Source organism: Rhipicephalus sanguineus, chromosome 1 (genome assembly GCF_013339695.2).
Source record: "Rhipicephalus sanguineus isolate Rsan-2018 chromosome 1, BIME_Rsan_1.4, whole genome shotgun sequence".
NCBI lineage: Eukaryota > Metazoa > Arthropoda > Arachnida > Ixodida > Ixodidae > Rhipicephalus > Rhipicephalus sanguineus.
The window spans coordinates 263752-279374 of record NC_051176.1 but is presented as its reverse complement, the minus strand read 5'-3'; the positions used below and the strand labels follow the sequence as shown (position 1 = coordinate 279374).

Genomic DNA, 15623 nt, shown 5'->3' with positions numbered 1-15623 from the left:
TATCGATCACAATTGCAAATGCACCACAGGCCGTGTTAACGTTACAGATTGGGGCAGCGTGCATGCTACGCGTCCTTTATTTGTAGCATAGCAGACGCATGAGGTACATATGCAACTTTCGGATCTGGACTGTGCGATTCTGCACGCCTAGCGAGAACTCCATAGCATATAAAATACAAGGCTATATATAAAAACGGCAGGAAGTGGAAGATGGAAGCTTGCGATGAAAAAAATCCATAAACAGGGGGTGGGTGCTCGAGCCGACGTTTCGACAAACTTCCTTCGGGTCCCCAAGAGACAGAAAATATACAGTCATACCTTATTCACAAGTTCAATACACTTTAGCCAGCAGGTATTAACGTTTCTAAGGGGGCTCTTGAATCGATTAGGTATGGTGCATACACGACGAAAACCAATGAGAGCTAAGCCCTTCTTCTAGGAATTTCGAACCTACTATTGTTAAGGGGGGACGTGGCACTTAGGGAATGAAAATCGACCAAAAAAATCTTGTTTTCGCTGGCCAATTCCTCACGTTCCTGACATCACTCTGCACCTAGTTACAAATTTTTATTGCTGCATATCGTCGTCTTCTATCTATATCTTACTTTAAAAAACCAAAACCGTGCATCCAGCCCTTTAAATTGAGGGCAAACGGCAAGCAATTTTTCATGCTCTTCCCGTAATGGAGGAGCAATATCTTTTGTTCTGTCTGTGTTATCGTTACGATTTCTTTTTCGCTTCTAAGATAAATAGATGCAATGCGTCGTAAGGTAAATTTTATAATAGTACATTCTTGAGAAAATGTTCTAAAACAAGTATTTGTTTTGAGTATTAATTAGGGTGTTTTTTAAATTAGGTGCAACAGCCCACAACTCTGTTCGGAAATGTCCTAAAGCAATGATTTATACTTTACGACACACTACAAACATTCTCAATGTATTCTGTGGATTGCACATTGGTGTGCAGGTTGCGGTTAATTAGCTAATTAGGCCTTAAACAAAGAAGTAGGTGTTTGTGATATCCTGGAAACTACTTATCATAGGAAAAAAGCAATTGCATATTTGAAATCAGCACACAAACATTCTTAAACTCTGCAGGTTCCATCAAAATCGATCAAGAATTAAAAAGTTTTAAAGTGCCACGTCTCCCCTTAAAATGCCACGTGCTTCCACTGACAATTATTCAGCGAAACGTACACCCTCCCCGCTCCCGCCCCCCCCCCCCCCACTTTTTGTTCCTTTTTTTTTTGCCTTTCTTATGACTCACACAGTTCGTCACGGCAGCCTCCCCACCCCCACTCTGGAGAGGGCACGAAGCATATACACACGAGAGCTAAGGAAATCAGTTCCAGCCTTGAAGAAGACAAGTCCACTTGTCCAAACGTCGGCTCGAGCACCCACCCCCTGTTTATGGATTTTTTCAAGGCTATATATAATAGCTTCACTGGGACAAATGCGGCTAGCATTCCATCACACGGTGTAGAGGGAGAACACCTGGAACACTAGAGCCATAATTTTGTTTTGCAACGCGAGTGGCACTTTTCCATATAGGCGCCTTTCCATATTGAGAAGCGATGCTGGTGTTTCCTGCATCACTTGCAATTCATTTCTTGAGTCCTGTTTCCTGCATTTCTCTTTAAATCTGCTATTGGTATGAACCCTTGGAATAAGTATGTGCTGGAACATGCCTACCTCTGCTGATCTACACACATGACATTGACAAGCAGGGTGCCTCTTTTTTTTCTTCTGCATCAGCTGGGGCTCAAGTATGGAATTCCTGTTCATGTGGATGCTTGCCTGGGAGGCTTCCTGGTGCCCTTCATGGATGATGCTGGATTCCCGCTGCCACCTTTCGACTTCCGTCTAGAGGGTGTCACCAGCATATCAGCAGACACACACAAGGTGGTTTTTTTCTTTATTTTCATAAAGCACAAAACATGGATCGCAGGAGTGCAAGAAGAATGGCACTGTTATTTCTGTGCCATTTGACCTAACTTCTTTCTGCTTGCCATGGTAGCTTACTGATGCTGATCATTGCATTGCATTGCGAGAGTGCACTTCTGATTTCGGCTATTGAGGGGGTATACTTCAGTTTAGGTGCACATTACAGAATCTTCAGTGGTCACTGGTAATCTGGAGCGTAGGTCGGCAAACTCATTCATCAGTTGACTCACTCAGACTCAGATCAAGCTGTGTCTGGGTGAGTAATGTCTTGGTGAGTTTGAGTCCAAGTGAGCCCTAAGCGCGAGATATATTACTTGAATGAGTCTGAGTGAGCTCCACACTTTTTTGCCAACCTATGGTGCTATCTATTCAACTTCAGCATTACATCAGCCTCGTGTCGGCTCACGTTTATGCTCCTGTTGACTCACACTTACTTCGAAGCACTAGCATTCATACTCCAACTCAATATTGATCAGATTGCAACCACTGATAACTCATATCTGAATGTACGAGATCAAAAGACACCAAATAGAGCACTGGAATTATTCGAGATATTGGTGTTAAAGAGCATTGACACCATGGTCGAAAAAGCCAATTACATGCTAACGGACTCACGAGTCAACTCACCCAGACTCAGAAAGAGCTGTGAGTCTGAGTGAGTAATATTTTTGTGAGTTTGAGTCCGCATGAGTCTGGCTGAGAAAAATTTCAGTGAGTCTGAGTAAGCTCTAAGCAAAATATATTTCATCCGTGAGTGAGCTGCACATTTTTTGCCAACCTATGATCTGGAGTGCCCTTGTAATTGAATTTTTCAAAGTTTTTGTGAAACAGTGCCCTAATATGGAGGCAGTCTTGCATGTGCAGGGCTGAGTGCAACTTGTGGTGATTTACGAAGACATACACCTGTAGGGGTGTGATTTCTTAGTTCTCAGATATCGCATATTGTGAGTTTGCTTAGTCGTAATCTTTTGGCATATCTAATGTTCCCCGATCCTGGTGCAGTATGGTTACACTCCCAAGGGCTCATCTATGGTCATGTACCGGAGCCAGAAGTACCACCACTACCAATTCTCGGTAGCCACCGACTGGCCTGGTGGCGTCTATGCAACGCCAACACTGTCTGGTAATGCTTCTCTTTGTTGTACAAAAGGCATGCCTGGTGAATTGTTAATGTTGTTGAAGGAAAACAATGTACAACGTGAGCTCAGCATGAATAGAAAAAAAAAGGCACAAATCATATTCATGTCAGATTACCAAATAGACATAGTACAACATCCTATCATAACTGCATCAACCTAGCTTAATTAGTGATTAAGTAAGCTACCTTAGTTTGAGTGTATCAGCTAAGCAATTGATGCAGTTTTAACTGCCAGCAGCAGGTCACATGTATAGAAGAAAAAAACAGTCTATCCAGTTCATATTAGGTCGAGTTAAGTTTTGTTCATCAGCAATGTTTCTGAGCACTGCCACACATGTTGTAGCAAATGTCTCAAAACTGCTCCATAGTGGTGAGGGCCCTGTGGTTTTTCAGAGTGCTGTAACATCATCCACGGGACACAGTGCAATGTGTCTGTTTCTTTCTGTGCAAGGGGGAAGCGTCTATTCCTGCATGTTCATTTTTTCCTGAAGATGGGTCTAGCAATGCATACTAGTATATCAGAGCTGTATTTTTGTTAGGGAGCCTCGGTGAGTTTTCCAGCACTAGTCGGTGCATAGGTGCATTCTCGAGGCACCCTAGCACTGTCTCTACATTGCACGCTTGTGGTGCTTAAGGGTTGCTTTATTGTTGCATAATGGTGCTTATAGTAGTAAACTTTGAAGGGAAAAGCAAAGTAACAGCAGCCATAAAAGTTCCAATTTTCATATCGGTGTTGCCCTCTGGATGCAACTAGAAAACACTGCTTACTTCCCTCATGCAGTCTGGATGAACCTGACCAGTCATATGTATATAAAGTACCCTGGTCATGTCTTTTTTGCAAGAATTCTTGGGCTCTCAGCCCACAGGGCTCATCGCCACACTGGATGGATAAATGGGATCCAGGCTGTTTTTAAATAAACTTGGTGTTCTCATAATCGATTATTAATACAACAGTTACTTTGACCAATTTAGCCTATTCAGTAGCTGGAAAATTAAGTTTTCCTTTAACCATGCCATCCTTGTCCACTTGACGAAGAGAAAAGTCTCTAAGAAAGCCTAAGGTGCTTCCAGTGTCTTGGCCCTTAGTGAATACTAAATGGTATATGCTCTTTGGTACCCAGGCAGTCGTGCAGGATCAGTGGCGGCGTGCACTTGGGCTTCCCTGCTCTACTATGGCCGAGAAGGTTACGTTGAGGCCACTCGCAAGATCATCACAACCACGCGCAAGATTGTCGATGAGTGAGTGCCATTTGCCTGGGCTGATCCTAGAATTATGTCTGTCTCTTTACCACGTGGGCCCTTAACGAATTGCTTTTGGCGCTGTCACATTTTAATGCGCATTGATGGGGCAGCTGAATACTTTGCTGTGTTTGTGTACCTTATGTCCAGTTGTACAGTTCTGAATGTACATGTCTAAGTGTTGGCACCACAGTGATATTTTTGTTTAAATATGATGGTAACCTTACTCTTTCTGCCTTCATTCCTATACATAAAAAAATTCTTAGGGTCTCCTGTACTATCACTAAGATGACTTGAAGGTAAAAGCCTTAGTGGCTATGCACTTAAGACTGAAACATCTCGTCAGAATCCCATGAGCTGTTTGGCTCATCATGTCTCATTGTGCATTGCTGCTTTGGCATGTCCTTTAATCCCTAGCAGAAGTGGGCAAAGCCTTGCATATCAGTCTCCCAATTACACAGTGTTGCAGTGGCATGACATTTAATCCCTATCAGCAGTGGGCAAAGCCTTGCATATCAATCTCCCACTTACACAGTGTTGCAGTGGCGTGACATTTAATCCCCAGCAGCAGTGGGCAAAGCCTTGCATATCAATCTCCCAATTACACATTGTTGCAGTGGCGTGACCTTTAATCCCTAGCAGAAGTGGGCAAAGCCTTGCCTATCAATCTCCCAGTTACACAGTGTTGCAGTGGTGTGACCTTTAATCCCTAGCAGAAGTGGGCAAAGCCTTGCATATCAATCTCCCAATTACACAGTGTTGCAGTGGCGTGCCCTTCAATCCCTAGCAGCAGTGGGCAAAGCCTTGCATATCAATCTCCCAATTACACAGTGTTCCAGTGGCGTGACCTTTAATCCCTAGCAGCAGTGGGCAAAGCCTTGCATATCAGTCTCCCAATTACACAGTGTTGCAGTGGCGTGACCTTTAATCCCTAGCAGCAGTGGGCAAAGCCTTGCATATCAATCTCCCAATTACCCATTGTTGCAGTGGTGGGACCTTTAATCCCTAGCAGAAGTGGGCAAAGCCTTGCATATCAATCTCCCAAATACACAGTGTTGCAGTCAACGTTTATAGATACTTTTTCAGTTCCGTATCTCCTCGCGGCGCGCGTAGGGAGGAGGCGGCCTGTCGCCGCACCCGCCACCACAGCGCTGCAGTCGCGCTTTGCGCTAGGAGAGCGAGGGTCGTCTGCTAGCACGAAGGGCTTCTTCGCATGAGCTATTGCACACGGACGAATGAGAATTGCGCGAACGCTGTACTTGGTCTTTACTCTTCTTACTTAACATTAATTGGACATTTACTTCAATTTGTGCGCGTTATATTGCTCACAAACTTGAAAAGACCTGTACAGACACGCTTCGCAGGCGTCAGTTTTGGGCAATGACAACGTGCTCGCTTCTTTTCCATGTCCGTTTCGTTAAGACTACACTAGTTTGGCTATTGAGCATGCTCCAAAAATACGAATTTCAAACGTAGAAAACTAAGGGTTACATAACATCTCTCAAACACGGGGAAATTTACAACATTTTGTAGTACGAATCAAACATTGCTCTATCAACATACTCGAATTATTCGCCGAGAATTTTTCGCGGTTGGCAAGCGTGTCCCGGATTTCGCGAGAACTGACGGACACATATCATTTCAGTAACTCTAGTGCGTTCATTAACACGAAAAAATGTGGTCTAGCCAAGAGCACACCATGTTCTGTGCGTAATAATTTTGGAACTTCGCGTTATGTGACGCTTTCGAAAGCCTTGCATTGTACGAAATGATTATGCGCATTTGTATTGTTTCAAAACGACAAGCAACATGCATTTTGGTCAATTAATTCGAACATGGTGGCATCGCAACAAATATTACATTGTGAAAGCAAACCGAGATCCTTGGTATGCAAAATGAACGTGGAAATTTTTTGCACGCGTAGATACTGCACAGCATTGTTGGCAGGCAGTAGCATAACCAGGCATTATATTCGGGGACGGGGGGGGGGGGGCAGGCCCGTAGCCAGGGGGGGGGGCCCTAGGGCCCGCCCGCCTCAAAAATTTTGAAGTATGTGTTTTTACCAAAAATAAATAATGAAAATAGGCGTTGTTCTCAAATAGTCAAGGTTTTCAGCAAGTACCCCCCACCCCCCCAAAACAAAATTCCAGGCTAGGGCCTGGGGGGGGGTCAATCACATTTTTTGTGTGTTCGTGCGTGCGTTTGTATGAGTGCGTGGATATATACACATGCAAAATCAAAAAAATATCGGACGAGGAAGTTTGACCCCACCCCCTTCCTGGCTACGCTTGTGTTGGCAGGTTTGCTGCCAGCTAATTGTTAAAGCTTGCTTTCTTGCGCTCTCTATGCCCTAATGGTACTGCTGTTTTCCAAGCATTTGGCTTGCGCAAAGAAGTGCATGGGAGTAAATAAAAGTGAAGCCAACAGTGTTTGTGCCTCTCGTTATAAGAGCATTCAGCACACCCCAAAACAGGTCACCAAAAAATATGTCCTTGCTAGCATGCTTGATAGCACGCTCTACCTGACGTGCTTACGTGCAAGCAGTTTCTCTGAAAGGCTACCACTGACACATTCGCGCACAGTAACCAGCATGGACTCAAGCGGCAGGGAATCCCGCCTACCAAGGGCATCGTATTTGCAGACCTCGCAACGCGTTGTTTTCTTCAATTTGAAACCCACGTAGCCTGCCAGGTAACAAAAGGCCGTTGCTTCTGGTAATGGTGCACAGTACCCACGGTCGTCAGAAGCACCTAAGAGGTCACGGAATGGCATGGACATAAGCTGTTGGCACACTTTCTCTTTCATCGCATGTTTCTGGACGAGGACTTCACGACGCTTTTTTTTTTTTTTTTTTGCACCGATGCTTTCAAATGCACTAAGCAAGGTACAAGTGGCTAAACTTGGTCGCTATGGTATATGGTCTTGCATGTTTTTCTCCGCGGTTTATCGGCGTGAGAAATAGCTCGCACCCAGCTTTCAAGATGCTGCGGATCGGGCGGCGGCGCAAAAAAGTGCCGCTTTTCTACCCGCTGGCACAGCCGGGCACGAAACAAGTTGGCATCGCAAAGCTTGAAAACTGCTTGACTTCCTGTGGCAAGGAGTGCTCGGTTGTCTGAATTCACCGAAGTCGCCGAGAGTAACCTCGCGCATGCACAGCCAACACAACCAGGAAAAACATTCTATGACAGCCCCGCACGCGGCGAAGCAACTACGGGAAAGTACACGTGTGCACGCGCGCGCGACAGCGCTAGAGTGTACTAGAAGTCTAGTACACTCTAACAGCGCTATTCACGACTGTGGCGCCCTCTCACTGCCTGGGTAAAAGTGGCGGCCGCCTTCGGCGGGGGAGTTACAGAACTGAAAAAGTATCTATAAACGTTGTGTTGCAGTGGCATGTCCTTTAATCCCTAGCAGCAGTGGGCAAAGCCTTGCATATAAATCTCCCAATTACACAGTGTTGCAGTCGCGTGCCCTTCAATCCCTAGCAGCAGTGGGCAAAGCCTTGCCTATCAATCTCCCAATTACACAGTGTTGCAGTGGCGTGACCTTTAATCCCTAGCAGCAGTGGGCAAAGCCTTGCATATCAATCTCCCAATTACACATTGTTGCAGTGGCGGGACCTTTAATCCCTAGCAGAAGTGGGCAAAGCCTTGCATATCAATCTCCCAATTACACATTGTTGCATTGGCATGTCCTTTAATCCCTAGCAGCAGTGGGCAAAGCCTTGCATATCAATCTCCCAATTACCCATTGTTGCAGTGGCATGACCTTTAATCCCTAGCAGCAGTGGGCAAAGCCTTGCATATCAATCTCCCAATTACACAGTGTTGCAGTGGCGTGATCTTTAATCCCTAGCAGCAGTGGGCAAAGCCTTGCATATCAATCTCCCAATTACACAGTGTTGCAGTGGCGTGACCTTTAATCCCTAGCAGCAGTGGGCAAAGCCTTGCATATCAACCTCCCAATTACACAGTGTTGCAGTGGCGTGACCTTTAATCCCTAGCAGCAGTGGGCAAAGCCTTGCATATCAATCTCCCAATTACACATTGTTGCAGTGGTGGGACCTTTAATCCCTAGCAGAAGTGGGCAAAGCCTTCCATATCAATCTCCCAATTACACAGTGTTGCAGTGGCATGTCCTTTAATCCCTAGCAGCAGTGGGCAAAGCCTTGCATATCAATCTCCCACTTACACATTGTTGCAGTGGTGTGACCTTTAATCCCAGCAGAAGTGGGCAAAGCCTTGCATATCAATATCCCAATTACACAGTGTTGCAGTGGCGGGACCTTTAATCCCTAGCAGAAGTGGGCAAAGCCTTGCATATCAATCTCCCAATTACACATTGTTGCAGTGACGGGACCTTTAATCCTAGCAGAAGTGGGCAAAGCCTTGCATATCAATCTCCCAATTACACAGTGTTGCAGTGGCGTGACCTTTAATCCCTAGCAGCAGTGGGCAAAGCCTTGCATATCAATCTCCCAATTACACATTGTTGCAGTGGCGGGACCTTTAATCCCTAGCAGAAGTGGGCAAAGCCTTGCATATCAATATCCCAATTACACAGTGTTGCAGTGGCGGGACCTTTAATCCCTAGCAGAAGTGGGCAAAGCCTTGCATATCAATCTCCCAATTACACATTGTTGCAGTGGCGGGACCTTTAATCCCTAGCAGAAGTGGGCAAAGCCTTGCATGTCAATATCCCAATCACACAGTGTTGCAGTGGCGGGGCCTTTAATCCCTAGCAGAAGTGGGCAAAGCCTTGCATATCAATCTCCCAATTACACAGTGTTGCAGTGGCGTGACCTTTAATCCCTAGCAGAAGTGGGCAAAGCCTTGCATATCAATCACCCAATTACACATTGTTGCAGTGGCGGGACCTTTAATCCCTAGCAGAAGTGGGCAAAGCCTTGCATATCAATCTCCCAATTACACATTGTTGCAGTGGCGGGACCTTTAATCCCTAGCAGAAGTGGGCAAAGCCTTACATATCAATCTCCCAATTACACAGTGTTGCATTGGCATGTCCTTTAATCCCTAGCAGCAGTGGGCAAGCCTTGCATATCAATATCCCAATTACACATTGTTGCAGTGGCGGGACCTTTAATCCCTAGCAGCAGTGGGCAAAGCCTTGCGTATCAATCTCCCAATCACACATTGTTGCATTGGCATGTCTTTTAATCCCTAGCAGCAGTGGGCAAAGCCTTGCATATCAATCTCCCAATTACACATTGTTGCATTGGCATGTCCTTTAATCCCTAGCAGCAGTGGGCAAAGCCTTGCATATCAACCTCCCAATTACACAGTGTTGCAGTGGCGTGACCTTTAATCCCTAGCAGCAGTGGGCAAAGCCTTGCATATCAATCTCCCAATTACACAGTGTTGCAGTGGCGTGACCTTTAATCCCTAGCAGCAGTGGGCAAAGCCTTGCATATCAACCTCCCAATTACACAGTGTTGCAGTGGCGTGACCTTTAATCCCTAGCAGCAGTGGGCAAAGCCTTGCATATCAATCTCCCAATTACACATTGTTGCAGTGGTGGGACCTTTAATCCCTAGCAGAAGTGGGCAAAGCCTTCCATATCAATCTCCCAATTACACAGTGTTGCAGTGGCATGTCCTTTAATCCCTAGCAGCAGTGGGCAAAGCCTTGCATATCAGTCTCCCAATTACACAGTGTTGCAGTGGCGTGACCTTTAATCCCTAGCAGAAGTGGGCAAAGCCTTGCATATCAATCTCCCAATTACACATTGTTGCAGTGGCGGGACCTTTAATCCCTAGCAGAAGTGGGCAAAGCCTTGCATATCAATATCCCAATTACACAGTGTTGCAGTGGCGGGACCTTTAATCCCTAGCAGCAGTGGGCAAAGCCTTGCATATCAATCTCCCAAATACACAGTGTTGCAGTGGCGTGACCTTTAATCCGTAGCAGAAGTGGGCAAAGCCTTGCATATCAATATCCCAATTACACAGTGTTGCAGTGGCAGGACCTTTAATCCCTAGCAGAAGTGGGCAAAGCCTTGCATATCAATCTCCCAAATACACAGTGTTGCAGTGGCGTGACCTTTAATCCCTAGCAGCAGTGGGCAAAGCCTTGCATATCAATCTCCCAATTACGCATTGTTGCAGTGGCGTGACCTTTAATCCCTAGCAGAAGTGGGCAAAGCCTTGCATATCAATATCCCAATTACACATTGTTGCAGTGGCGTGCCCTTCAATCCCTAGCAGAAGTGGGCAAAGCCTTGCATATCAATCTCCCAATTACACATTGTCGCAGTGGCGTGACCTTTAATCCCTAGCAGAAGTGGGCAATGCCTTGCATATCAATCTCCCAATTACACATTGTTGCAGTGGCGTGACCTTTAATCCCTAGCAGAAGTGGTCAAAGCCTTGCGATATGCCGGGTGTCTCCAAAGAGCCTTGATAGTAGGGACACGGCATCATCGTAGCAGTCTCCTGTCACTTGCAATCCTGCGATGGATGAGGCCGCCACGCCACTCAGTAGGCTCCTGAGGTAATGAAACTTCTCCCCTTTCGTGAGGCTATTGTTGTCATGAACCGCATCCCTGAACTGCTCCCAAAAAACGCGCCACTGTCTCAACTCGCCGCTAAAGGTCTGTAGCGGCAAAGCGGGAAGCTTGACGGCGCTGCGGGGTGAGTTTTCGCCGCCAGGGTGGCTTCCCCGAGGTGGGTCTGAGGTCTCTACTCTTGTTGAAGCTCGGCCTCGGCGTACTGCCACCTTCCGTGCTTTCAGTTGACCGAGCATTCCCCTCGCTGCATCGTCGTACTTGATGACCTCGTTGATCTCAGCAGCAAAATCTTCATCGGCTAGGGACTGTTCCAGCTCCGCGTTGAGCTTCAGGAGTTCTTCGTTGTTTACCTGAAGTCTGTCGATCACCGAGCACAACACACCGATGTCCGTTGTGTCCAAAGCAGCCTTGGCTTCTTCGATCAGCCGTGTGCTCTGCTGCCGACATGCCGTTCGCTTCTCCTTCACTCGTTGCATCTTTAGGCTCGGATAGCTGTCGTCGCTCACCTTTCGTTCGCTACTGCAGCCTGATTCGCAGTCCTTTGTTCTCCATGTAATCCTGGAGGTCACTGTTCCCGGGTTTCGGCACAAATATTTTGTTCAGACTATCGTACAGCTAGTTCGTGAGCAATTAAAGACACGTCGACAACGTTTAACAATAACAAGAACACAAACTGTATTACATAAAATTACACGAACACACAGATACAGAGAGAATAAACTCGTGTGTCTTTTCTGTTCACTTTCGGCGTAGCGTCTGTCTGGTTCACTGTCTGGCGAGATTCTCACAGTCCCGTTCACTGTCTGCGAAATGTCTGTCTTCACCCCGCATCTCGGCATCTTCTCCCCGGAGTCGAGAAACCGCGGCGGCGGCGCCAAGAACACTTGTACCGTCGCGGTAACAGGATAGCCGAAGGTGGGTCTGACCGAGACGCCATAATTCTTTCTTCTTTTCTTTGTTCTTTCTTTCTTGCCAGGCCGCTTTCGCTATGCGGCCCCCTAAAAGTACGAAACACATATAACCAAAGAAAAGACACAACAGCTTGCTTTATTTAGGACGTAATTAACATGATTATCCCATGACATGTTGGCTGAGAAGATAACACCCAGACATTTGAAATTCTCGGTAATTTCAATACTTCGGGAATGTAACATAATGTCTTGATGTGCAGGTATGCGCTTGTTCTTTGGCCTGAATATTACTGCTTTTGTCTTGCTTATATTTATTTTCATTACATTTAATGCAGACCACTCCTCTAGATTTTTATGGACCGCTTATAACGTAAGTCGCTAGAGTCGCGAATATCCGCACTATAAGCGGTACCGCACTATAACCAAAACAACCTTCTTCAAAGGCTGCACTTGCGCAAAACGTGTTGAGCATGTAGCCTCGCGTGTCCGATAATCGACATATGCGATTTGGGACGCTTACAACCACTTAAATCTCCGAATATTCAAAAATTAACCGCCAAAGACCCGCATATTGCCAACGAAATGAACACGGGGGAAAAAAGCAAACAAACCAAGTGCCATGGCAGAAATTCGCTGACTACGTTTCAGGCCACCTCGAGGTATGCGCATTACACAGAAAACATGTCGAATCGCGAGCGAAATTTCACGTGCTGAGCGGTACCGATCATTCGATTTCACGGGCGCGCACGCGATGTCCAAGACATTGCAATCGAATTCGGAACCACCATTCGAGAGTTGCATGTGCCAACCATGCCCTCGTTTTCATTAACGATATCATTCCCTTCCCTTCAAGTGCAGCCATCGCAAAAAGTTTCGTTGATTCCGCACCAAACCGCAACTTTTATCACCCGCGACCGCTACCGAAAAGCAACCAACGCTGATTAGACCTAGCCTGCGGTTCAGCATGTTGTCACAGGAAGTTTGTCCGAGACAACATGAAGATCGGACGTCGAAAAGATCGCACTCAAGCACTAACCCAAGAACAGCGCGCGTGATACGAAGTTTGTGTTCGCGGCCGGGAGATCAACGGCGACAAAAGCCCGCCAAGCTCGTTTAAGTCCGCGCACTGGCAGAAAAGGCGAAAGCTCGCGTCATGAAGCCGCAAAACTTTTCAATTTGCGGACGAGGTAGCAAACGCGATATCTGTAGCAAGTGTGATAACGACGATGCTTTTCCCGTCAGGAAACTTACTTTAAAACGCACTTGATGAGGACGCGATCGTACGTTCCACGCGGAACGCGCTGCCGGCAAGCGGCCGCGGAGCCTTGCCGCCGCCGGTGCAAAGGCTACTCCATCGCCTAGGCAACCATCATCCTTCCCCACTCGGCGAGCCCGCACAGCACTGCCACGGTCTTTTTTTTCCCTCCGCCCCTCGTTCGTTCACTGTGTGTGCCCTCGCCCGTCGTAACGACCTCGTCGCTCCCTCCCCAGTGGCGGACCTCCTTTGAGAACCGCACTCGCTACCACGTTTCTCAGAAATATTTTCCCGCAACCGCATTATAAACGGTATTTCATCTTGGGGGACTGCACAATAAGCGGTATGCGTATACATGCGGTTCTATGGAAGGGTAAACGGGAGTCGAAAAAGACCGCATTATAACCGGTCCTGCACTATATGCGGTTACGTTATAAGTGGTCTGCACTGTATTGTTACATTGTTCTATTAGATCATGAATATCATTACCGCGGAAGAAAATACTCGTGTCATCATGGGCCTCAATTTTCGTCGACAGAATTCCACGTCTTCTCCCAGAGCTATGGCTTCTTTTTCGTCACCAGCAGTCCGAGGTACCCGCTTTCTAATGGGGAAGTCGAGCGTATGGTGCGGACGGTTAAGGAACTCTTCAAGAAGTCTCCGGACTGGCGTTTGGCCCTCTTGGCATACTGCAGTGCACCTGGCGTGACCGGGTACAGCCCTGCTCAGCTGCTCATCGGGTGCAGCCTCAGGACTCGCCTTCGGGTCCCAGCGACCGCGTTGCTTCCAGAACCGCCTAACGCTGTCGACTTCCACCAGCATGACACTGCCCAACGACGTCGCCAGCGTCAAGATTTTGACCGTCAACATGCTGCACAAGATTTACGGCCCCTGGAGGAGGGAGAAAGAGTGTGGCTTCGCGACACAGATTGTGTTGGCACTGTTCTTAGCCCAGCGCAGCGTCCATGCTCCTATGTGGTCCAGACGGATGCAGGTGTTCTTGTCTGCAACCGGAGACATCTGGTTCCGCAGCAGTCTCCGTCATCACGGGGTCTATACCTCGGCAGTTCCAGTCCACGGACACCAGGATCCGAAAGCCTGCCACAGACACCAACTCGCCCAGAGCCTGTGTGCAGCAGTCCAACTTCCAGGGCACTTACTCCTCTACCAGTTGCATCGCCACCGGTTGCCCCAGCTCCTCCCTCAAGACAGCCTGTGTCGGTTGTGCGCACTCGGTCTGGACGTTGTGTTAGGCCACCGGTGCGGCTGAACTTGTAGGACGTGCCAAGAGACATTTGTCACTACGTTGCTTGCATACCTGAGAGTGAGGGGTTGCTTTCTGTTACTTTCCCAAAAGGGGGGATGTAGAGGGCGCGAGTGCCAAGCCGAATATGAGGCGCCCTCAATAGGATTTAGTAGATAAAGGCTGTAGTGACATTAAACGGGGGCACTTCTGCTGGGGACTCGGAGCGTCTGTTTTTACTCCGCGGCCCTCGGGCTTCAGCCTGCCTCCTCGGCCGCCTCGGCTCGAACCCTCCCACCACACTGGCTATCGTTAAGAATGTCGAGGTCGCTAGTTACTCTTGCATTGCAGTTAGGTCGTGGCGTTGGGTCACGGCTGCGTCTGTTTGTTCCCCTGCTTCCCCGTTGCATCGTCAGGTCTTCTTGGGGCCGCAAAGTTTCGACGTCAGGGCTCCGTTCGGCTTGCAGCGTGTTATTTAGATTTCGTCGCGGCTTCGTCCTTGGCGGCGGAGGGTCTTCGGTATTTCGTCGTGCAGCAACTGCACCTCCATCGGTTGCTGCCCTTAGTTTTCCGGATACGGGCTAGGTGACCGGCCCCGAGTTGGGCCAGTGTATGGTCGGCGGAAACCTGGAGACTTACAGAGAGGGTTCAACTTAAATTGAGGACGACGCAGCGAGCGATGGAAAGGAAAATGATAGGTGTAACCTTAAGAGACAGGAAGAGAGCAGAGTGGGTCAGGGAACAAACAGGGGTTAAGGATATCATAGTTGAAATCAAGAAGAAGAAATGGATATGGGCTGGGCATGTACCATGTCGGCAGGATAACCAGTGGTCATTAAGGGTAACTGACTGGATTCCAAGAGATGGAAAATGCGTGAGGGGGAGACAGAATATTAGGTGGGTAGATGAGATTAAGAAGTTTGTAGGTATAACGTGGCAGCAGAAAGCACAGGACCGGGTTGACTGGCGGAACATGGGAGAGGCCTTTGCCCTGCAGTGGGCATAGACAGGCTGATGATGATGATGATGATGGTCGGCGTTAGAGAGAGACGTAGCGGCCAGGCGATGGCGAACGGGAAGGTTGTCAGGGTGTCCACTGCTGTGGACTGTGGCGCATCATTGGTGAACCCACACAGTCCCATCTGTCGGTACTGGCAGCGGCGGTAGGTGTGGCCAGCTTCTCCACAATGGTAACAGAGTGGCGGTGGTCAGGGGCACGCCAAATGTCGGTCTTCCTCGGCGTGTATCGCTGGCCAGCGGGCGGGCGGTATGATGTCGGTGGTGGCGGCGGTGGCACCTGGCGGCGTGAGGAGGGGGGCGTTGTGTTGGGCTGCAGCAGCATAGCTCGTTGCTTGCAGCTGCGGTTGCG

The 15623-nt window shown here is 47.9% G+C and overlaps 2 protein-coding genes across 3 annotated transcripts in view; both read left to right on the top strand.

Moving 5' to 3' along the window:
* LOC119389128 (sphingosine-1-phosphate lyase) overlaps positions 1 to 15623 on the top strand; it is a 369711-nt gene that overhangs the window by 294242 nt on the left and 59846 nt on the right. For both annotated transcript variants that reach the window (XM_037656375.2, XM_037656371.2), the window contains 3 exons: positions 1755 to 1901; positions 2946 to 3066; positions 4203 to 4320. In XM_037656375.2, the coding sequence (XP_037512303.1) occupies positions 1755 to 1901; positions 2946 to 3066; positions 4203 to 4320 (386 nt within the window). The remainder of the gene's footprint in view (positions 1 to 1754; positions 1902 to 2945; positions 3067 to 4202; positions 4321 to 15623) is intronic.
* On the top strand, positions 13542 to 14619 carry LOC125757660 (uncharacterized). Its single transcript, XM_049413465.1, has one exon. The coding sequence runs from the start codon at positions 13636 to 13638 to the stop codon at positions 14287 to 14289; it is 654 nt and encodes a 217-aa protein (XP_049269422.1). The 5' UTR covers positions 13542 to 13635; the 3' UTR covers positions 14290 to 14619.

Excerpts from the sequence above, each read along its gene's own strand:
- LOC125757660 (XM_049413465.1), top strand. The coding sequence starts at position 13,636 with ATGGTGCGGACGGTTAAGGAACTCTTCAAGAAGTCTCCGGACTGGCGT.